At 45.0% G+C, this 23,294-nt stretch overlaps 1 protein-coding gene across 1 annotated transcript; it reads right to left on the reverse strand.

Annotated features, from left to right (window-relative positions):
• Positions 1-7,727: 7,727 nt before the first annotated feature.
• LOC114862172 (eosinophil peroxidase-like) lies at positions 7,728-12,314 on the reverse strand. The gene is made up of 15 exons (XM_029162241.3): positions 12,243-12,314; positions 12,042-12,110; positions 11,857-11,944; positions 11,601-11,776; positions 11,382-11,505; positions 11,080-11,209; positions 10,774-10,974; positions 10,337-10,682; positions 10,096-10,256; positions 9,758-10,016; positions 9,498-9,668; positions 9,190-9,427; positions 8,908-9,104; positions 8,741-8,812; positions 7,728-8,632 (listed from the first exon to the last, which is right to left on the reverse strand). Exons 2-15 carry the CDS (start codon positions 12,106-12,108, stop codon positions 8,202-8,204), a joined length of 2,661 nt encoding a protein of 886 aa, XP_029018074.1. The 5' UTR covers positions 12,109-12,110; positions 12,243-12,314; the 3' UTR covers positions 7,728-8,201.
• Between the last annotated feature and the right edge of the window lie 10,980 nt (positions 12,315-23,294).

Below are 23,294 nucleotides of genomic sequence, written 5' to 3' on the forward strand. Positions count from 1 at the left end.
CTTGCCCTAAGAGTGCTTTGACTTTGTTTTTGCAGTGTCCTGGTGGGAAAGGCACAGGAGGGTTACTCCCCATTAAGCACAGAGGACAGTAGGGACTACAATAAGGTTTAAGGGGCCATTTTGAAAGTTTATGAATTGGTTCCTGAAGCTTATCATCATCTTTTGTAGTCTTGTGAATGTTGAGGACCAAACCTTTGTTGAATTTGCCAAGGAGAAGGGAACTCTCTGATAGGTGGTGGCAGTCTTTGAATGTAAAAACTAAAGACCTGAGACAGCTGGTTTTGCTGGAGGAGTTTAAGAACTGCTTGCCTGGGGATGTGTGAAGAATTTTTGCTCACTTATAAGATGAGCTATAGCGGCAATCAGGCAGCGCTGGGTGTAAGAACCAAAACTGGTTCTCAAATACCTGCTACGCTGTCAGTGAGGAAAACAACCTGAAGCACTCCTGTGGAGAGGTCTTGCTTTTATTGCAAAAAACCTGGGCATCTTATTGCGGAGTGTCCTGTCCTGTGTAATAGAAAAGGGTCTTCCAAGCCTGTAGCTCTAGTAAAAGCTAAGAATAATACAAGTTTGGTAGGTACTACTGTGAATCTACATGTCAGAGGATGCAATCAAAGAGGTTTCGTGTGGGTATTTTGTTAAAAATGGTGTGCTGATGCAGAAGTGGACTCCATTAGATAGGTCTTGTGAGGATGACTGGAGCAGTGTGTTTCAAGTAGTGGTCCCTGGTATTTATTTTTTGGACTGGATCTTTTGGCCTGGTGTTAATCTTGCCAAGTACTGTAAAACTTGCCATGTGTGCCAAGTTGTGGGGAAACCTAACCAGAGGATTCCACCTGCTCCTTTACATCCTATCCCTGTGGGTGGGGGAGCCTTTTGAGCTTATTTTGGTTGACTGTGTGGGTCCTTTTCCCCAATCAAGATCTGGCAACCAGTATTTGTTAACAATCCTATGTGCGGACACTTTTCCTGAAGCCATTCCTTTGCAGACAATCACGTCTAAAGCGGTTTCTAAAGATCTTATGTTTTTTAAATTGTTTGGCCTTCCAAGTATTGTTCAGACTGACCAAGGCACCAATTTTATGTCCCGTGTTTTTTCTCAGGTGCTCCAGCAGCTATCTGTTCAGCATTGCACATCATCTGCTTAGCATCCTGAGTCACAGGGTGCTTTGGAGCGGTTCCATCAGACACTTAAGACCATGTTGCGAGCGTACTGTGGGTAGAACGAGAAGGACTGGGATGATGGAGTTCCCATGGTTCTCTTTGCAGCTAGGGAGGTCACGCAGGAGTCACTGGGCTTTAGCCCAGCAGAGCTTGTGTTTGATCATACTGTACGGGGACCAATACAGCTACTTAAAGAGAAGTGGTTAGCGGACCATCCATCTGCTGCTAACCGCCTCCACTCCCCGGAGACAGGCACACACCAACCCTCAAAATGGCCCTACTCCGGCACAGGACCGCCGGTCTCAGCAGCCACCACACCCCCACCGCAGAGGACCCATGCGGCCAGCCCAGAATCCACCTGTCCCGTTGTCCTGGTTCCTTAGGTAGGTAGGCACCCCCAACCACCAGTTGCCCCCCCCACCACTCGGCCAGACATGACGCAGCACCCGAGCCCCACGTATCCTTATCTGGAAATGGAATCAATCAGAGTATAGTTTTGGTCATTGATTTGATGAAGCAGACAATGTGTCTAAGGTGGTATAATCTAACAAGCTGTTCAGGTACTGAGTAATGCTTAATTTTTTTTTAGTTTTCCAGTTTATAAGTACGATTTTCTTTGCGACACAGGGGGCAGAAAGAAGTGTGTGTGATGAGTTTTTCTCTAGATCAAGCCCACTTAGATCTCCTAGAAGACAAAGTGCAGGGGCCGCTGGGATTGGACAGCTTAACTGGGTTGACAGGTGTTCACATACTCTTTGCCAAAATTGCTGCACAGGTCAACATGACCAGAATGCATGTAAGAATCTATCTGCTGTGTTATCTGTACAGTGAGGGCAGATATTTGAGTTTGTGAGACCCATTTGGAACATCCTCTGTCCTGTATAGTGAGTTCTATGAAGAAATTTGTATTGTATTAGTTGTAAATTTGTATTTTTTGTCATTCTGAATAAATTAGAACATATATTATTCCAGAATGTGTAATTAGTGGTGATGTTGAGATCAGCTTCCCATTTAGAGATCGGAAGGCTCACTGTCTGGTCTACATTGGAAATTAAGATATAGATTTTGGATACTGTCCTTTTCCCTGATATATCAATAAATCGCTCTATTACTGGTGGTGGTTGCATGCGGATGGGAGTATTCTTACTTTTTGCATTAAGTATTGACTTTAGTTGTTGGTATTCTAAGCAATTGGCACTAGTGGTTTCATAGTGGGACGCTAATCCTTCAAAAGAGGTAAACTTGTCTCTTGTGAAAACATCAGATGTGTTATCCCTTTGATATGCCAAGTTGGAAAGTGTATTGCCTTTTTGTTTTGTATGATGTCTGGATTGTTCCGGGAGGTGTGTTTTGGCAAAGAGTAAGTGAAGACCCATTAATTTTAAGAAAATTCCACCAGGCTGTCAGAGATGCTTTTATGCTAATGTTCTGGTAACAACTATGATGTTTGATTTTGGTGCTGATAAAGGGCATATCTGCAACTTTAATATTTCCACAAAATGTTTGTTCAATGTCTATCCAGGAGGAGTCTGCTGGCATTGGTTTTATCCATTTGTGGACATGGTTCAGTCTATTGGCAAGAAAATAGTGGTGGAAGTTAGGTAGTTCTAGGCTGCCATAGCGTCTGGATTTTTGAAGAGTTTTTAAACTAATTCGTGGTGGCTTGGTTTTCCACAAAATGATGTAGGAGAGAGATGTAGGTGTCAGGAACACACGGAGGAGGACCCAAATGCACAGCGCAGACGAGGTATTGGGTTAATAAACAGCGTTTATTGTCCATGTGTAGTCAGGCAATCCGGGTCATACACGTTAAGTCGCAGTTCTCAGGCACAAAAGGGAGCAGGAAAGATCAGATCCAGTAAACAGGCAGCGGTTCGATGCACAGGCAGACTCAGCAGAGGTACAAGCTAGGGCTAGACAAAACTCGATGGTCAGACAGTCAGGAAATTTACCACAAGGTCCAAGGCGAAGGTACAGACAGGGTGTTGACAGGAATCGGCGGTCAGGTACGGACACGATCGTGCAACAAGATTAGCTATACGGAAACGCTGGAATGTGGTACTGAGACTCGACAATCTGGCAACTGGCTATGGTGAGTACTGGCGCTTAAATCTACAGGTGAGTAATGACTGATGCGAGACAGGTGTGCGTAATGACCGGGTGAAGCAGGGAACAGCTGTGACATGAAGTAAACCGGAAGTAAGGCTAGAACAGAAACAGCAATCGGGAGTACTACCAAAATAAAACAGGAAATGAAAACTGGAACCAAAACATGACGACATGGATGACAAACTAAGTCCTTACAAAATAAAAGCAGAACTAGAACCGGATCGTGACAGTAGGAGTCTAATTTCTTAAACCACGCCTGGGCTGGCTGAGTTGCAATCATTGAGAATATGTAATTAATTTTTGGCAGGATTTGGCAGGTCATCATTTTTATGGTGGCAATTCTTCCCATAAGTGAAATGGGTAAGGACTGCCATCTTTTGAGGTTGGCTTCTATTTGTTTTAATAATGGATTGTAGTTTAGATCAATACGCTCTGATAGCCTAGACGACAATTCAATGCCCAAGTATGTTGTTGTTGTATGTAAGTTCCCTGAATGGAGTGTGGTAGAAGAGATGTTAGTCACCTTAAGGTTAAGTGGTAGCACTATAGATTAGGTCCAGTTAATAGAGTATTCTGAAAGTCCTGAGAATTCATCTATGAGGCTGATAGTTGTAGGAAGAGACGTCTGTGGCTCCAGGAGAAAGACAGAGAGTAAGACATCGTCAGCATATAAACTTATTTTATGATTTACTGATTTGATCGATATTCCAGTAATTCCTTCATGCTGTTTTATTGCTGCGGCTAGAGGTTCAATAAATATTGCAAATAGTGATGGGGAAAGTGGGCAGCCCTGTCTTGTCCCTCTATGCAGATTAAACCTTGGTGAGATCTGGTTGTTTGTTCTGATTGCGGCGTTTGCTGAGCTGTATAATATTTGGATCCAGTCTATGAATCATTTCCCAATGCCAAATTTGTGCAGAGTGGCTAAAAGAAGCTTCCAGTTTACTCTATCGAAAGCTTTTTCTGCATCTAAGGAGACGATGGCTGACTCTAGTTTATGGGTGGTGACATAATCAATTAAGTTGATTAATCTGTTCATGTTGTTTGTTTACTTTAATGAAGCCTGTTTAATCAGAGTGAATTATATATGATTGAGTGATTTTTACTAATCTTCTAGCAAGTGCTTTACACACTATTTTTTAGATCTACATTTATTAGTGAAATTAACTTAATGGGAGTGTAGGGTCTTTTCCTGGTTTTTGGAGCAGGCTTATGAAGGCAGAATTCATATTTGTGGGTAATGAATGCTGTTGTTTAATTTCAGCTACCATTTTGTAAAAGCTGGGTGCCAGCATGGACCAGAACTCTTTATAAAATTCAGTTGGGAATCCATCTGGTCCTGGAGCTTTTTTAATGGGCATCTCCTTCAGAGCTTCATGTAGTTCTGCCAAAGATAACAATGAGTCTAGAGTTGTGGATTGTTTTTCCTTTAGCTTTGGCAGTTCTAGTTTATTCAGAAATTCCTCTATGGCTGAGGTGGATGGATCTATTTGGGATGTATATAACTCTTGGTAAAAGTTTTTAAAGGTATCATTTATTTCATGTGGATCACGAGTAATATTCCCTTTCTTATTAGTTATTGAATGGATGATTTGTTTCTCTTTATTATTTTTTAATTGGTTAGCTAGAAATTTACCACATTTGTTAGCATGGTCAAAGTTCTCCCAGCGTAATTGATCTATCTGAAATTGAGTTCTGCAATCAAATATATTATTTGATTTCAGCTTTAGATTCCTTAGGTCTTCTAGAATTCTATCATTGGTTGGAGAGGCAGCATATTTAATCTCTAGAGATTTTATTTTTTGCTGTAATTCTAATTCAAGTAGCATGTCCTTTTTTTTCTTGTGCGAAATAATTATAACGCATACCTGCCTTCCCAGTCCCCCAAAGGACAAAGGGGGGGGGGGGGTTCCCGGTGTATCATTGATTTCTATAAAGGTTGTCCATTCTCTCCTGACATAACTGATGAAGTCTTGATCATTGAGTAATGATGTATTAAACCTTCAAATTCTGGTTGATGGTGTGACTGTCTTAATCAACGAAATGGACATTGGTGCATGATCACTGATTGTGATAGAGTGAATATTGGTGTCAAAGACATCTTGTAAGACTGAGTTATTTACTAAAATATAATCTATACGGGAGTGAGAGTCGTGAACTGGCGAGAAAAAGGTATATTCCCTGGATGTAGGATGAAGAGAGTAGGAGATTCATTACATGTTGACGCATGGTATTGCTGAGCCTAGTGGTAGCCCCTGGAGCTCTCGTTTGCTGGTGGGGAAAGACGGATAAAACAGCCCAGTTTTCTACAGATTTTCGGAGGGTCAACGCTCTGACTAAACCGGATTGCTATCCCCTTCCTCGTATGGAAGTTTTGAAAGGAGTGGTGGGTTGTGAAGCGTACCTTAATGATGTAGTAATCTAATGTATAGTCCAACTTGGAACAGCATGTGAACCAGCTGCCAGATGTGTTTGGTAGATTATCTGATGCTAGTTTGACCTTGAACCTAGCAAAGTGTGAGTTTGGACAAGCCACTGTAACCTATTTAGGAAAAGTGGTTGGTCAAGGTAAAATCTGCCCTCTTTCGACTAAAGTCGAAGCAGTCATTGACTTTCCTGCGCCTACATCTTGCTGTGAGTTAAGGCATTTTCTTGGGATGGCAGGGTATTACAGAAGTTTCTGTAAGAACTTTGCCAATGTGGCTGCTTCTCTAACTGCCCTGCTTAGCCCAAAAGTTCCTTTTGTGTGGTCAGAACGGTGCCAACTTGCATTTGGACACCTTAAGGCCTTGCCGAGTGACACTCCAGTGCTTGCTGCCCCAGACTTTGCAGGCCTTTTAAGCTTGCTGTGGATGCAAGTGATGTGGGTGCTGGCACTGTCCTCCTCCAAGATGGTCCATCTGGCCTTGAACATCCTGTGTGCTACTTCTCTAAGAAGTTTACTTTGCATCAGAAACAGTATTCTACCATAGAGAAGGAGGCGCTAGCATTTACATGTAAGCTGGCCTTGGAACATTTTGAGGTTTATGTTTCTTCAGACCAGGTTATTGTGGTTGATATAGACCACAACCCACTAGTTTTCCTGGGCAGGATGAAGAATTCAAATCACAGGCTAATGTAATGGTGCCTGTTCCTGCAGGGGTTTAACCTGGACATGCAGCAGCAAACAGCATGTTTGTGAAAAAGACAATGTAGTCTGTAATCAAGGTTGTAGTTTCCTCATTCCTGTGTTTTTGTACGTCATACATTTTCTACCGCTTACTGTGTTGCTGGAGCCTATCCCAGCTGTCTTTAGGCGAGGGGCGGCTGAACAGGTAGCCAGTCCATCACAGGGCAACACAGACAGACAGACAGACAGACAGGCCATTCACACACACACACAATTTAGAGCAACCAATTAACCTAATAGGGAATGCAGAGAACCTGGAAATACCCCACACGAACATGGGGAGAACATGCAAACTCCATATAGAAAGGTACCCTTCTCGCTACGAGGCGACAGTGCTATCCACTTCAACACCGTGCTGCCTGATCTTGGATTAATTTTACTAATTTAATTTAATTACAGCAGTACCTAAATAATAATTTTCATATTGTTAACATCTTTAATGTATAAAGGAAGATATTTAGTAGAAAGGTTTTTCTTGTTTGTGTACAGTATTTTCCCATTGTCACGAACACACGGCTGAGGACCCAAATGCAAAGCACACTTGAGGACTTGATGAATTAAAGCAGTGTTTTATTGTATAGCGTCGTCAGGCAGTCCGGGTCATACACAGCGTACCTCAGGTTTAGGTACAGACAAGGGCTAGGCAAAACTCACGGGTCAGACGGTCAGACAAATACCACAATCCAGGGTGAAGGTACAGATGAGGGTCAGGCAGGAATCGGCAGTCAATGACAGGCAAGATCAGAATAACGCGGTAACAAGACAAGAACGCTTGATAGTGGTGCTAGGACTCAACAATCTGGCGAGGTACTGGTGTGAGAGGTGAAGCTTAAATACATCGTGAACTGATTGCTAATGAAGTGCAGGTGTGGATAATGACCGGTGAAAAAGGGGACAGCTGTGACATCTGGTAAACAGGAAGTAAAGCAAGAATAGAAACAGAAACCGGGAGTGCTACCAAAATAAAACAGGAAATGAAAACTGCAACCAAAACATGACATGGATGACAAACTGAGTCCTTACAAAATAAAAGCAGAACGGAACCGGATCGTGACACCCATTAATTTAGCTAAATAGTGGTGTTTTCAGTTGAACTAAATGTTTAGCAGAAAAACTAAGTGCTTTTGCAGATTCTGTGAGCTCAACCAAGTGATTTTTTTTAAATATATTTCATATTATACCTTCTTGTAGTGAATACTGAAACAAGAAGTGCGGCACATACAGTAATTACAGCCTGTGTTGTGTTATTTTTTTGACATGGAGGACAGTTACTTTACTCTTCATAGTAATTATATCATCAGCTTTATTAAAGACATACACAAATTACAGTAATGATCTTAATAGGAAATTTGGGTAAGAAAAATGACATTGCTTACTAGACAGCAGACCTATGTGTAACTATGACCTAACATTGATTAAATACTTCAAAGAATATAACAGAATGGTGTTATGAATCAAATATTCACTCACAGTACAAAGCTCAGCATCTTAAAAATTACATTTTCTAAATATGATAATGTTATATGTGTTTTCCAGTTGAGTTGAGAGCAAGAGTTGTTTCAAACATGATTTATTTCATTGCATTTCACGTTTTCAGCTGTCTCTTTTTCCCCTCTAGTTGTTTTTCTCCCTCTCTCAACTTTCTAAAGGTGTCCTCAACCTCAGAGCTGTAGCTACTATGTTATTGTAAATGTATTTTTTCTAGGTTTGGCCAAAGTTGTAAACCTGACTCAACTGAAGCTGTATCATGGGCAGTTTTCTACTCAATGAACAGCAGCTCTCCTGACAAGGTGCTGTCTCTGGTCAAACCGCTGGCCCCCTCGTTGGCCACCAGCCACACCTGGTCTCCCCTCTCCAGCTTAATGTACACATTGCCAGAAGCACTGATGTAGCCGTTCTGCTGGCTGGTGTATGAGTGCAGTATGGACCTTCCATTGTGGTAAAGATCCATGTTGCCGTTGTTTCTGTTGATTGTACAGTGGAACTCAAACTCATAAACACCTCGAACGCTACAGGTGAACCTACCCGTGGTGGTGGAATAACTGTTCTGTCCATTGTAGATGATGTTATTGAAGGTAATGGGAACGCCATTCTTAGGTGTACCAGAGCCCAGTTGCACAGAGAAAGCAACTTTTCCTACAGGGCCAGGAGGTCCAGCGGGGCCTGCTGGTCCAGATAGACCTCTGGGTCCTGTGTGACATAGACAATATATAATTAATACTGGTATGACTAAAGAACCATTTTAATTTGATACTTTTATCACTTTCATTATTTATGGTTAAGAGTTATAGGATTTACCTTGTGGTCCTGGGGGTCCCTGTGGTCCCTGTGGTCCTGGGGGTCCTGGTGGCCCTGGTGGTCCTCGATTGTCTTTTAAATGTTAAACGGAAAAGAAAAACATCAATCACCAAAGCGGTCAGTTACTGTAAATGAAGTCAGAGAAGGTTTGACAAACACCAACGCACCTTCTTGCCATGGACTGAGGTCAACTGCAGGTATATCTGAACATTTTGTGTAACCAGATCCTCGAGGCCTGTACAGGAAGGCATTTTGGGGAAGCTCAGTGATGCCAGTGTTGTCACAGATGAAGCGGGAAAATGAGACATGACGCAATGATTCCTTCTGCGCCTCGGTGAAGACTCCAGAATTCTCCCACCAGAACCTGAAATTAGGTAGATTGGAAATGTTTGTAAGATATAGGACTAACAGCTGTCTTTTCACACTTTTCAGTGTCTGTTATATTGTACCTGTCTCCCTGGCGGAGCCTCTGAAACTGGGTAGCAATCAGGCAGCCAAACAGTGGTCCCACTTTTGCTCCAGGTAAAAATGGCTCAGATGCTCCTGCCACCCACACATCAATGTTATTAGGTGTGCCATAGAGAGCCAAAAACTTTTTGGCCAGAGTTCGGTTCTTCATCACTTCAGCCAAGTCTGATTCACTTTGAGGTTCTGACAGTCCACAGAACTTGCGAAATGCGTTGTAGCCTACAACAGAACACAAGGTCAAATCAGAGTATTTCAGGCAAAATGTATATGCAAATAGAAAAATAAATACCAGGGTTTCCATGGTCTCGTGCCCTCTGCATGTTGAGAGAGGCCAGATCCTGGGCCAGATTAGCGGTGAATTCAAACAGCTTGTCCCTCACCTCTTCTGTCATCATGTTACCCTGTTGGTTCAGCTTGGCCGGCCTACCTATCAGCCCTCTCAGAATAGGGTCCACACCACCTGAGGAAAAATAAAACAGTTCTATTTAATCAACTGCATGTGTGCTGGCTTTAGTGAAGACTTAGACAATATAACACTTTGGCTGTGACCTTCGTATACGACTTTCCATGGTTGAAAGAAGGTCAGGTGGAGTAAGGGAGATGGGAATTTAGGATGCTCCTGGTACTGCTTGTTGAGCCGAAACACAGAAGACTGAAGGATCAGGTGACCAAATCGGTAGGCAGCTGTGGCAAACACGTTGGCGATGCTGGGATTCACGGTTTCATCATAACCAGGGTAGTTAGAAAGTAGCTTGGCAATCAGATCTGGCCCAACAATGAGGGGCAAGTAGTCCCTGTAGGTGATAATCTGAGAGACAAAAAGGAATCAGACACATTTCTAAATGATTGCAAGAAAGCTCCTCATGTAATTCACCCATTCCTCTCACCTGGAAGTATGCTCCCATGATCTTACGCGCCTCATGGTACAGTCTGTCACCGTCCCAGTGTGGATTGAGTTTGGCCAGAGCACGAGCCAGACGATTGTGTTCACGCAACATGAGGGTGTGGATTGAGGTCAGAGCGATGTTCTCACTGGAGCGAATGTCACCTAAAAAGTCACAAATTGCGGGGAAATATGTTATAAAGTGCTTAGTAGCTCATAAGCGACAATGTTTGGCTGCCACTCACCAGCCACAAAGCATTGCACCTCCTTAGGAGGTCTAGAGTTAGGATCTCGGTTGACACAGAGGTTTACGCTTGAGTTGACAAAAGGCAGGAGCTCACGACCGTTGTCAGTGTAGTCTGTGTTAACTCTTAAAAGGCCCCGATCTGAGGTGAGGTTGCGCAGGTAGAGAGCTGTACTGTCATCTGAACCGTAAATCTGACTAGCATCAATGGCGGCGGTCAGGGCGTTCAGCTGCTCACGGGGAGCCACTGTACCATAGGTGCGAGCAGACCCACAAGTGGCTGCTGAGCGGGTGAAGGGAAAGCACCGCAGTGACTCTGAGGTGTAACGAGGGTCTGTGGATGGGACCTGTGTGGATCACAACAAGCAGTTAGCACTGAGTGGGCTACTATATGTTTGTGCTTTAGGTGGATTCTTGCTTTATTGTACTAATACTGACCTTTATAGGGAAACAGGGCTCTACTTGATCACAGTTTTGGTCACAGGTTTTAGAGTCGCCGTATATGGCGACTGTAGGTGAGGTAGGAGTCAGGGTCAGGTCATGGTCTGTCCACTGGCCGAAGAATGTCAGCAAGTGAGAGTAGTATGAGTCGCTCTCAATTACGTTAGCTTTCACAATACGGTTGGACACCTCCCTCACCTGAAGACAGCACAGAGATTATTCATACACTGGGAAAACATTTCTCCTACGATTCTACAAGCATCACAACATGGTGTGGGCACCAAATATACAGAAGAATGTTACCAGAGGAAGTACGTGATTGTTGATTGGCTTCTGAGCGGTCCATCCTCTGGGCAGAGAGATCTGGTCCTCATACTGAGCTGGGACAAAGCGGTTGAAGGGTGTGTTGGAGGCGCCCCAGCGGCTGTTTTGTCTATTTATTTCAGAAATCAATTATTAGAAAGTGAAGAAAAACATAGATGTATTTACAATGCAATGTTTTAGTTTATTATATAGCTTGTTAAAAAGTAAACTGTGCCGTCATCAACACACACAGGTTATTCACAGTCTCTATTTATGTGAAATGAAACCATCCATAATTTCACCTGTTGTTGCAGACATTGCTTGCAGTGCGAAACTTGTTAGTTCCAGTGCAGCTTAGGGGACGAGTCTGAATGGTGCAGCCTGTCGCGTCAGAAATGCTTTGCAATGTGCTGGCGTCCAGGAAATCTAAGGGAAAACAAGCACAACACAGACCTCAGCTACAGACAATGTGCAAACAGACTATCTTCAGGTAAGGGTCAGAGGATGTTGACTGGTCTCACCTGTTTCGTTGATGGAGCGTTTATGACGCGCTTGCAGAGACGTCTTGATCAGTTTTACAGTCTGTTCCATGTAATCAGCAGCACGCACAGCATTACGGGTCTGGCCACGAGGCTGGTACAACAGCCGCCTGATATCTGATCCCCTGGCAGCATTCCTCTTCGCACGGTCAACATACCTGTGACAAATGTACAGGTCAGTTTTATATTGTTAGTTTTACAATGATACTACAGCTGTTGAACAGGTTTAGATGCTCACTGTCTTCTGGAGAAAAGGTAAGCACTGTCCACAACAGTCTTGGCTTCGGCCACAGCCTTTTCAATTTCAGCGCTGCTCACATGATATTCTGGGCAAAAGAAATACATATTTATTCTTTGTTCATTATATTATTTACTTTACCTACTAGTGTCTAAAGAGGTTTAGAAAATCAAGGCAGCACTCACCAGCAAACACCTGGCATTGCAAGCACAGGTAAAGACCTGCAGCCAGCAGACACAGAACAAGCTTCATTTCTGCAAGAAAAAGAAAAGTCATATGATTAAATAATTATATTAAAATAATTACATTTCATACAATACATTAAATAAGGTATCATTACCTCGAGGAAACTATTGTGTGACAATGAACTGTTATGTAAAACAAACCTGTGGAAAAGATGAAGGTCGTGCTCTCCAACTCCCTGCAGCATCCAACTCTAAGTTGCTGTCAAAAGACAAGGCTTGTTGGTGCGCACAATTTTTATACATGCTGAATAAATTGTCACGTGACATGTTTATTGTTTAGGAATTCAGGCAATGAACAATTGTCTTTTTCCTTGTTCCTTTCTTGTAAATAGCAATCAAAGTATTAACGTGACGCTGAGTGTCTGGCTTTTCACGTTTTTATTTGTCTTGTTGATAGTGTTACCTTTTGATTCGATGTGCAGTGTCGATGTGCATCAACAGTGCTCGATCATGTACAACACAATATTTCTCACATGCTTCAATTGTAGCTTTTTTATTCTAATTCTAAGTAGAAATAGTTTCTGTTTGAAACTAGCCCTTGTTTTACTGTGAAGTTGGAATTATTGTTACAAAGGCAATTACTATTATTGCATAAAATGTATTTACTGTATTCTCCAAAATGGTCACCCGGTCAAAGGACGATCACTGATGTATCTAAATAGGCGCAAAATGAGGGCAGCGCTGTGGCAGACACCTTGTTCATTTTGTCACCGATCAGGGTGGGGTAGAAAGGTGAAGGACCCAAATGCACAGCTTGCATGAACCTAGGTTTGTAAAGGTTTCATTAGGCTCATGGTCAGGCAGGCAAAAACAAGATCAAGAAACAGAAAACATGACCAGAACATGATGACAAGAACAAAACATAACACAGACGTCCAAGACAGAGTCTATAACCAAAAGAAGCAACCAAGTCCAAACCATTACTAAACAACACACCAACTGAGGCCCATATGGAACGGCGACGTCCTCCAGGCAGAGAGATGTCCAGAAGACCAGAGGGCCAAGATGGCCGCCGGGACAAAAAGCATCCAGTTGACTGCCAGAAGCGACGGTGTCCTCCAGGCGGATGCCAACCCAGGAGGCTGAAGAGTTCAGGAGGCCGGCAATGAACCCAGTCACCTCCAGAGCCCCACAAAGAGCATCGGTGGTCATCGCCAAACCATCAGGGACTAAGACATAAGTGGTTGCTGCCGTACCACCAGGGACTGAGGCAGACGTGGTTGATGGCGGACCGCCCGGAACCCCAGCAGCAACACCTGCACATAGACAAGCAGAGGGCACAGAAGGCCCTGGACATGTCCAGGCCACGGAGACTGGAGTTGGACCATCAGGCCTGGGAGCAGACGTAATCCTCGGAGAACCACCAAGAACTCCGGGAAAGACACCTGCACACAAGAGAGTAGAAGGCACGGGGTCCTGGAGCGGCCTCTTCAGGGCCACCAGCAGGGACAGGAATGGCCCCTCCTGGGCCAGCGGAGGCTAGAATGGCCTCTCCTGGGCCAACGGGGGCCTGGCTTGACTGAGCAGAAGCAGGTCTTGAATGAGCAGAAGCAGGGCTTGACCGAGCAGAAGCTAAAACAGGGATCAGATGTGACTGAAGTGGCATCCGCATTGACCACGGGTGAGCTGGAGCTGGGGCCTGAGTATAGAAAAGAAACTGGACAAGAGCAGGACCTTAAGTCCGTACAGGAGCAAGGCTCGGGCTGGACCAGGATTCAGAACTGGAGCTAGGGCTGGACCTAAAGCCTGGATTGAAGCTTGACATAAATGAGTAGCAGCAGATATGGGAGCTGACCGCTGCAGCAGGTCTAGGGCCAGAATTAGACGAGGGTATCGGGCTGACGCTTGAGCAGGAGTCTGAACTGGGGGTGGTTGGTGCACAGAAGCCTGAGCTGGGCGGGATGGCAGCACTGGAACTTGAGCTGGGCGAGACGGCTGCACTGGAGCTTGAGCTGGGCGAGACGGCTGCACTGGAGCTTGAGCTGGGCACGATGGCTCACTGGGGTTTGATGTGTCTTGGCGACAGGGGCAGCAGAGGTCTGTCGTGGCTTAGCGATCGGGGCAGCAGAAGTCTGTCGTGGCTTAGGGACAGGGGCATCAGTCACAGGCTGAGGATCCATGACTGGAACAGACTGCAAGGCTGTAGTTGAAACTGTCTGCGGAGTAGAGTGGGGTGCAGGCTGAAGTCTGGCAGTCGAGGCCTTTGAGGCTGTCGAAGCAACGGAGGATATGAACGTTGAGGAGAATGAAACAGAGTCAGAGCTTGGGTCCCAGAAAGAGGCTGAGCAGAGAGAACCAAGGGAAGGACAAGTTCCAAGACGAAGAAGAAGGAGGAATAAGGGTCCAGAGGGGCCCAGAGGGGAGAAAAGTAACCGTTGGACTGAAAACTCCAGGCTTGGAGGAAGAGTGGGAGCAGAGAAAATCCCCTCAGAGAGTCTTGGGAAGAGGGAGGCGTCAGGATGAATCTCCCCTACGAAGGGAAATGGTATCGGAAGGAATCCCCACCGAGAGGTCGAGAGTGACAAAGATGGAGAAGGTCTCCTAATTGGAATCCGAACAAAAGGCAAAGATATTTTGCGTCATGAAATGAAACCCCTTCTGAACAGCAGCTGTAATCTCCCCCTGGCAGCAGACACTGGGGAAGATTTGTGGATAGATCAGATGATTGGATGGATCAAAGAATGATGCATCTGATTAGAGGAAGTAAAGAGAAAAATGGAACAGACCGTGATGAGAGAGCAAGGAGAGTTAGGCCGACTGGGCATCAAGGTCAGTCGGCCAGAGAGGGAGTGGAGCTATGGCCCAAGTGGGTACCTTGGCGAAAGGGAGTGGAAATTCGAAAGGAATGATCTAGTAAACAGAAAATAAAAAAGCTAACAAAGAAGATTGGTAATTACAGCTGCTGTGCTATGGGATGTGTTAAAACTAGTTACCTACTGTATTAATCAATAAAGTTCATCAGTATGTTGATTCTTATTGATGATGTTATACAAATGTTGATGTTATGATATTAATCTTACATTTGGCCCTACTGTAAAGCAGAAATTGTTTACCAAGGTAAAAGTAAGGGTAAAGAGTTAGGGCGTAACTACTGTAGGAACATGCCTTGAGAAATCTGATGTGTAATAAAAAAGTCTTGCAATCGTAAGAATAAGGAAAGGTGGAAATAACCAAGAAGTTAGAAAGGGAAGTACATACTTTAGATTGTTGGGTCATGTTACCAGGTGCAGGGCAGAGTTCATGTCATGACTGTGCATATCTGCTGTAAAATGCAAGTTTCGGCCTGATTGGACAAAAGATGTTGATCATGCTATGAAAATAACCAATGAGAGTATAGGATGATGTAAGAGGGCGGAGGAGTAGGAACAAAATGTGTATAAAAACCCCAGGTTTTGGCTGGTTGGGGAGAAGACTTCGTGGCTGGAGGACACTCTGTGAGTCTGGACAAAATTGAGGAACAGAGGAGGAACAAAGGAACCCGCGATAAGGACACCTGCCTGCGGGCAGCTGAGCATCTTCACCTTGGACGGGATGAAGCATAACGAGGAATCACATTCTGAACCAGAGCAAACTGTACGAAAGCGAATTAACAACTAACTCTCCCCCTACTCGGCCCTCCGGGCCAAACACCGGGCAGGGAGGGGGCGTGAGTAGGGAAGTGAAGTGAAGGAGAAAAACAAAGCCCAAAACCTAACGATATCACTTGCTGTTTGCTTTTGCTCGTTCTGAATAAAGTACCAACTTGGAGTTGAAGTAACAGCGTCCTCTTCCTTATTATATTGCAAAAAGAGTTTCTTCAAATGAATTTATAGCCTCTCCTCAATGATGTAAAAAGCCATAGGTCATGTGTGACTCAGCCAGGCTGCATAAGGAAAACTCTTGTCGGTTTAGTCCAGACCCATAAATCAACACGTCCTGTGCGGTAAAAGTATCCTTTCCACTGAAAACATTTCCAGCAACTACAACAACAGTTACATGTAAGAAGGAGGCCGCTATAACTCATTTTGACTCTTTGGTATCTGTAATCTTCTGGTCTGTACAGGTGCTACTGAGCGTTTAGCAGTGGATATGAGGATTAAAACGGGAGCGAGACTGAAGCAGCCTGGGAAACATTCAGTCCAGGAAACAGATCAAATAGCCCCAAGGCATCACTTAATCCTGGGGTCTCTAGACAGGCGTCACTCCTGGCCTGTGGACTGGGGGAAAGAGTCGCAATGTCCAACCAGGACCAGGACCCGGGACATGCGAGGAGCCGGTGTCTTCCAGCTCTTAACGCATCATGCTCAGGCCATGAAAAAACTCCAAGCCGAGGTAGCTGAGCCACCAATCCTCCTCCATAATTATGTCCTCCACCTCATTCAGGGCATCTAACCGGGCTTCAAAAGTGGGTGCCTCCACCGAGTCCTTCAAAAAGAAGTGGTAGCACACAAGGAAGTGCTCAGACAAACCATGCAGAATCCATAGCAAAAAGCAAACAAACTCCACAAAACACCAATTGCGTTGACAAAAAGGGAAAAAGGCTAACAGGCTGGGGCTGGCTGGGTCCAGGTCTGGCCAGACTGTACTGTCACGATAATGGCCATGGCACAGACAGGGGGTAAGCAAAGGCAGTCAATATCCAGGCTGGGTTCAATACACAAGACAGAGTCCGAAAGCACCAGGGAGCAGGCAATAGTGATGTGCTTCATTTAAGGGCGGGGCTGAAATGATGATTGTGGCCCAGCTGTACTTGTGACTTATTCAGGAAGCGGTTCGGATTTTGCTGCGAGCCCCAACACTGGGAGAAACAAAAATATTTTTAAATATTTTTAACTTAGCGGTGGCAAAACCCTAAGAGTAGATGTATTCCAAAGCAGAAGAAATGTCAATAAAAGATATCGTCTAAGACCTGCCACAGTGGAAAAACTGACGTTTTTAAGTAAAAAAAAATGATGTGTTTCCTTAACCACAATTCATACCTCAACATTACAAAAGCACAATCGTTGTCCATCTTCTCACCACGTTGAAAATAATCATTTCCACTTTCATCATTTATAAATAATATTTTTTTCTTAATGCCAGTGTGTGTGTGTGCATGTACAGTATGTATATGCAGTATATGCAGTATAACATACAACATACATGTTTTACTGGACTTTTTTTTTTTGTTTTACTGGATTATTTATTTTGCTGACAGTTTATTCTACAGTCTTTCTGCAAAATGCCACACGCTTCAAATTCATGCCAACTGATATTGTTGCGTACAGTAGATGTCCTACTAGAGCAAATGAAGCTTCAAGAAGCTTTGCTTTGGAGGGAACCTGTTGGATGAAAGGGTTCAATGTTTCAAAAAGCTTCATCTGCCCATCACTAGCAGGCAAGACATGGTCAAAAGAAGAAACAGAACTGGTACACAAGAGATCTTCCAGGTATGAGTGTTGCTATAGGTACGTGGTCAAACAATCTGGCCGCAAGTGTGGTGAGTACTGGGGTTTAAATGCATGACCTGATTACTAATTGACAACGGCTGGTGAATCACACGACAGGATAAGTAAAACTAGAACTAAGGCAGACAGGAAAACAAAACAGGAAGTGCCAAACTAAAACAGGAAATGGCAAATGAAAGTCCCGGTTGTGACATATTTTTTTTGTTAAAAAGCACCATCCGACTGTTCCGGGTTGAATGCACGCCTATAGAAGGAATGCTTCCTCATACTCAACCCAATCCCTGGATAACCAGTCTTGCTATTGGGACATGGAATGTCACGTCACTGGGGGGAAAGGAGCCTGAGTTTGTGCAGGAGGTCAAACGGTACCGGCTAGAAATAGACGGGCTCACCTCCCCACAGCCTGGGCTCTGGAATCCAGCTCCTTGAGAGGGGCTGGACTCTCTTCTACTCTGGTGTTGCCTGCGGTGAGAGGCGGCCGGCTGGTGTGGGCTTGCTCATAGCTCCCCATCTTAGTTGCCATGTTTTGGAGTTTTCCCCGGTGGACAAGAGGGTCGCTTTCCTGCGCCTTCCGGTGGGGGATAGGTAGCACACCGTCGTTGGCGCGTACGGGCCAAACGGTAGTGTGGAGTCCCCGGCCTTTTTGGGGTCTCTAGAGGGAGTGTTGGAAAACTCGGGGCCCAATCATTCTTCTGGGAGGTTTCAATGACCACGTGGGCAACGACAGTGATACCTGGAGAGGCGTGATTGGGAGGAACGGCCTCCCTGTGTCACGATCCGGTTCTAGTTCTGCTTTTATTTTGTAAGGACTTAGTTTGTCAGCCATGTCGTCATGTTTTGGTTCCAGTTTCCATTTCCTGTTTTATTTTGGTAGTACTCCCGCTTTCTGTTTCTGTTCTAGCTTCACTTCCTGTTTACCGCATGTCACAGCTGTCCCTGTTTCCACCAGTCATTATCCACACCTGCACTTTATTAGTAATCAGTTCACCGTGTATTTAAGCACCGCCTCGCACCCCAGTACCTCGCCAGATTGTCGAGTCTCAGTACCACATTCCAGCGTCGCCGTATAGCTAATCTTATTGCACGATCCTGTCCGTACCTGACCGCCGATTCCTGCTATCACCCTGTCTGTACCTTCGCCTTAGACCTTGTGGTAAATCTCCTGACTGTCTGACCATCGAGTTTTGTCTATCCCTAGTCTGTACCTCTGCCGTGTTTACCTGTGTACCGAACTCCTGCATGTTCCCCGGACCTGATCTTGCTTGCTCCCTTTCGTGCCTGAGAACTGTGACTATTCGTCTATGACCTGGATCGCCTGACTATGTTGGATAATAAACGCTGTTTGTTAACTATAACCCTTGTCCGCACTGAGCATTTGGGTCCTCCGCCGTGTGTTCCTGACACCCTGATCTGAACCCGAATGGTGTGATGTTATTGGACTTCTGTGCCAGAAACAGTTCGGTCATAACAAACACCATGTTCGAATATAAGGGTGTCCATCGGTGTACATGGCACCAGGACACCCTAGGCCGGAGGTCGATGATAGACTTTGTAGTCGTTTTACCTGACCTTCGGCCATATGTTTTGGATTCGGGTGAAGAGAGGGGCTGAGCTGTCAACTGATCACCACCTGGTGGTGAATAGGATCCGCTGGCAGGGAAGGAGGCTGGAACGACTTGGCAGGCCCAAAAGTATTGTGAAGGTCTGTTGGGAATGTCTGGCTGAACCCTCTGTCAGACAGACCTTTAACTCACACCTCCGGGGGAGCTTTGACCAGATTCCGAGGGAGGTTGGAGACCGAGTCCGAGTGGACCATGTTCGCCACCTCCATTGTCAACGCGGCCATTCGGAGCTGTGGACACAGGGTCTCCGGTGCCTGTCGTGGTGGTAATCCCCGAACCCGGTGGTGGACGCCGGAGGTAAGGGACGCCATCAAGCTAAAGAAGGATTCCTACCAGGTCTGGTTGACCTGTGGGACTCCTGAGGCAGCTGAAGGATACCGACAAGCCAAGCATGCTGCAGCCCATGCCGTTGCGGAGGCAAAAACTCTGGCCTGGGAGGAGTTCAGGGAGGCCATGGAGGAGGACTACCGCTCGGCCTCAAAGAGATTCTAGCAAATTGTTCGGCGCCTCAGGCGGGGGAAGTAGTCCTTTACCAACTCTGTTTTCAGTGGAGATGGGGAGCTGTTGAACTCAACTGGGTATGTTATTGGACGGTGGAAGGATCTCTTCACAACCCCTTCGACCTGCCTTCTGCTGAGGAACCAGAGGCAGGGGACTCAGGCGAACTCGCCCATACCCAGGTTATCGAGGTAGTTTGTAAGCTCCTTGGTGTTCCCATACTGCAACAGCATTGCGTCCAGAATACATCAAGGGATGCCAATCATGCGTTCCCATTATCCTGCCATATGAGAAGCATGTGGTGGATTGAACTGCCACCGACGGCCAAAATCTTCAAGATAAGTGTTGAACTTGTTGTTGTGACAGCCCTGTTTGTCTATTTGAAGCTCTCGACAAGCACTCACAAAATTTGTTCCACAGTCCGATCTAAACGGTTTAACAGTGCCCCTAATGGCAAAGAAGTGACGCAGAGCATTGATAAATGATGAAGTGTCCATAGAATCTATGACTTATAAAAAAAAAAATGTACAATGTATGACAATATGTATGGCCGAGTGCTCATACACACAAAGATGACGGCCCATCTTTTTGATTGCGCTTGCCCTCCTCGTGTTCTTCTGGCTGTTACGGCCCATGGGCCAAAAACATCTAGGCTCACACATGAAAAGGGAGGCTCTGCACACCCTCTGTCCTCTGGCAGATCTGACGTAATTTGCTCTTGTTGCTTGCCCCTTAGTCGGCAGCATGTGACACAATTATGGATAACAGTGCTGACTGCTCTCTTCCCACCCATTATCCAAAACCCTGCAGCTCTGATAGCATGTTCCGTAAAGTGTCTCCCCTGGTGGAATACACGTGCGTGGAAATGTTTGATTATGAGCTGGGTTACGTTGTTCTTACTGGGAATGATCATGGGGTGCGTTACGTCTGTTGTCATTTGTGTTCTCCTCAACCGACCTCCAACTCTGAATACTGGATTTCTATCTATGAATGGATTTAGTTTGTGAAATGGGCATTGTCTGTGTGTGGACTCATCCTTCTCCATGCATCTGATATCTTCTGCATACGCCTCTATTTGAATTGCACGAATGATGGTCGCTTTTGCTAGCTGTAGTTGCTCCTCGGTATTGTGTTTATTGCACCGGTGCCATCCATAACATGCATGATCTGCTGTTCACTTAAAGCTTGTGGCGATGTGTTGCAGCCTGGCAATGGCCTTCGTCAGGTTGTTCCAACTAGAGACTCTTTGGAATCTTGCTGTTTCAAGCTTGCTTCTCGCCAAGGAAGTAGCACAGGAAACAATCTCCGTACGGAGCTCAGCGTCGTTTTTAGGGTCCATGAGATCAAAAGATTCTTCTGTTGTTGACCTATGGTTTATGTCGGCTAGGAATATGGGTCCATGCCATGTGGAGTCAGACAGACGTTCAGCAGATAATGCCCTTGTGGCGTGGTCAGCTGTGTTTTGGTGAGTGGGCACGTAGTGCCACTGATGAGCCTGGGTTGAACGTCTGATGCGCTGCACGCGGTTGTGAACATACACGTAAAAGAGTCTCTTTTCATTGAAAATGTAACCAACAACTACTTCTGAGTCTGTACAAAAGCTTACTGCTTCTATCGCAGTGTCAAGCTCTTGCTGGAGGAGCTCTGCCACCTCTGTGGCCAGCACAGCAGCACCCAGTTCTAATCTGGGAATAGAGCCGCTGGCTTCGGTGCAAGCCTGGCCCTTCCAAGGAGAAATCCCACTTCGCTGTGTCTATTTTTGTCTGTGAGCTTCAGGTAAGCTACAGCTCCAACTCCTTTGTGGAAGCATCGCAGAAAACGTGCATTTCCTTCCTCTGAGGGTCAGACAATGGGATGACGTGTACATAAAAGGGACCTTGAGCCGCTGCTGGTATTTCAGGGAGTCTTTCCATTTTTCCCATGCTTCCTGTTTCTCTTTCAGCAACTGTGTATCCCACTCACTGGTTTCTGCAGAAATCTCTCTCAGGATGGAGCATCCTTCGATGCTGACTGGCATTGCAAAGCCGAGTGGGTCAGCTGATGATGACCGACAACACTCCACGTTTGGTAAAAGGTTTGTCATTTATCTCAACTCGAAATGAGAAATGATCTGTAGACAGATCCCAACCCAGTCCGAGGCTCCGTTGCACTTGTAATGAATGTTGTCCCGGCTTAAGTCCCTGCAGGCCTGTAGCTAGGTCTTCATGAGGGAAGGCACTGGCAACAATGGGACTGTTTGAAGCAATCTTATGGAGGAGGATGTTGGATTGGGCGACCATTTTTTGAGACCTGTCGATCACGGACTGACAGAACAGTCACCCGGGACGAGCTCGGAGTAGAGTCGCTGCTCCTCCACATCGAGAGGAGCCAGTTGAGGTGGCTCAGGCTGGTTCGGATGCCTCCTGGATGCCTCCCTGGGGAGTTGTTCCGGGCATAAGACCCAGGACACGCTGGAGAGATGTTGTGGAAATTTCCCATAAAGAAGCAGATGAGAGAGTTGTCCTTTTGTGCGATTTATTGAAATAATAAAGAAAATAAAAATAATGGGGAAAGCAAATAAAAAGCATGGATGTTGATCGTGCACATCAACAAACCAAAAACCAGCTGGGGAGATCAGTGTACACACCACGAAGGTGTGATGCAAAGAGCCCACCATCCTCAAGTTGCTTCTGCCTTTTAACCCCTTTCTCTGGCTCTGGTGGAATGTCTCTCTGCAGCAATGGAATTGTTTGCGCCACCTTATCTCACTGTGAGTGAGAATGTTTGCTTTCTCACTTCTGCATCGTCATGTCATGTTATCCAAAGGAAGGAACACCGAGCTTCCAAGACAAGATGCATTCGCTTTAACAGCCTTGGGTCTGGTGGGGAGTCAGATAGGATGGAGCCAGAGTCCGGGTGTAAAAGACAAACATATATCATAAATTATTAGTCAGTCAAATGGAACATCAGATGTTTAGACTTGACGTACGACAGGGCACAAGAGATTAGTTGTTTGTGTGAGAATGTTCAGTATTGCACCTAACCAGCACATGACGACTGTGTTGGATAAAAAATAGCACAAAGGCAATTTTTTTTTTTACATACCCCCCTTTTGATTACACATTAATCAAACACTAAAATAATAAAAATCAAACATTGCATTTTGTAGTACCAGCCCTTACAAATGAAACAGTGAGTGTATTAAGTCAAAATTCAAAAATACACCTTCACATAAAATGCAAGTAACTTAGGGGTAAAAGGTTGGGAGCTGTTTTGGTGGGTAGTTATACAAGAATAACCTCTGTATAGGCATGTGAAGCCAATAATCATATTTGTATCAGATTATATTTTGTGATCAGATCAAAGTTATTACGTGAATTAGAGTCGGTTTTTTAAACATAGTGCCATTTGATACGAGAGTGTTGCTGAGGTCGCACGCATGATGAGACCTCTAACCAGTGTGATAACTTTCAGATCTTTAATTGTAGATTTGGGTCTAGAATGAATATGAGAATAGGGGATTAAACCAGAATGATGATGCATTTGTTGCTTGTGTTGTCTTATAACCTCTATCATCTGTCGATGAAGGATAAAAGTTAATTGTAGCAGTGAATAAAGAGATTGTGAGCAAATCAAGTACCAAATCAAATTCAGGATATTTAAACTCA

The sequence above is a fragment of the Betta splendens genome, chromosome 9, assembly GCF_900634795.4.
Source record: "Betta splendens chromosome 9, fBetSpl5.4, whole genome shotgun sequence".
Lineage (NCBI taxonomy): Eukaryota > Metazoa > Chordata > Actinopteri > Anabantiformes > Osphronemidae > Betta > Betta splendens.

Coding starts and splice junctions, on each gene's coding strand:
- LOC114862172 (XM_029162241.3), bottom strand. CDS start 12,108: ATGAAGCTTGTTCTGTGTCTGCTGGCTGCAGGTCTTTACCTGTGCTTG. Junction 11,506..11,600: donor ACGCTCCATCAACGAAACAG/GTGAGACCAGTC, acceptor GTTTTCCCTTAG/ATTTCCTGGACGCCAGCACA. Junction 11,210..11,381: donor AGCAATGTCTGCAACAACAG/GTGAAATTATGG, acceptor TGAAATAAATAG/ACAAAACAGCCGCTGGGGCG.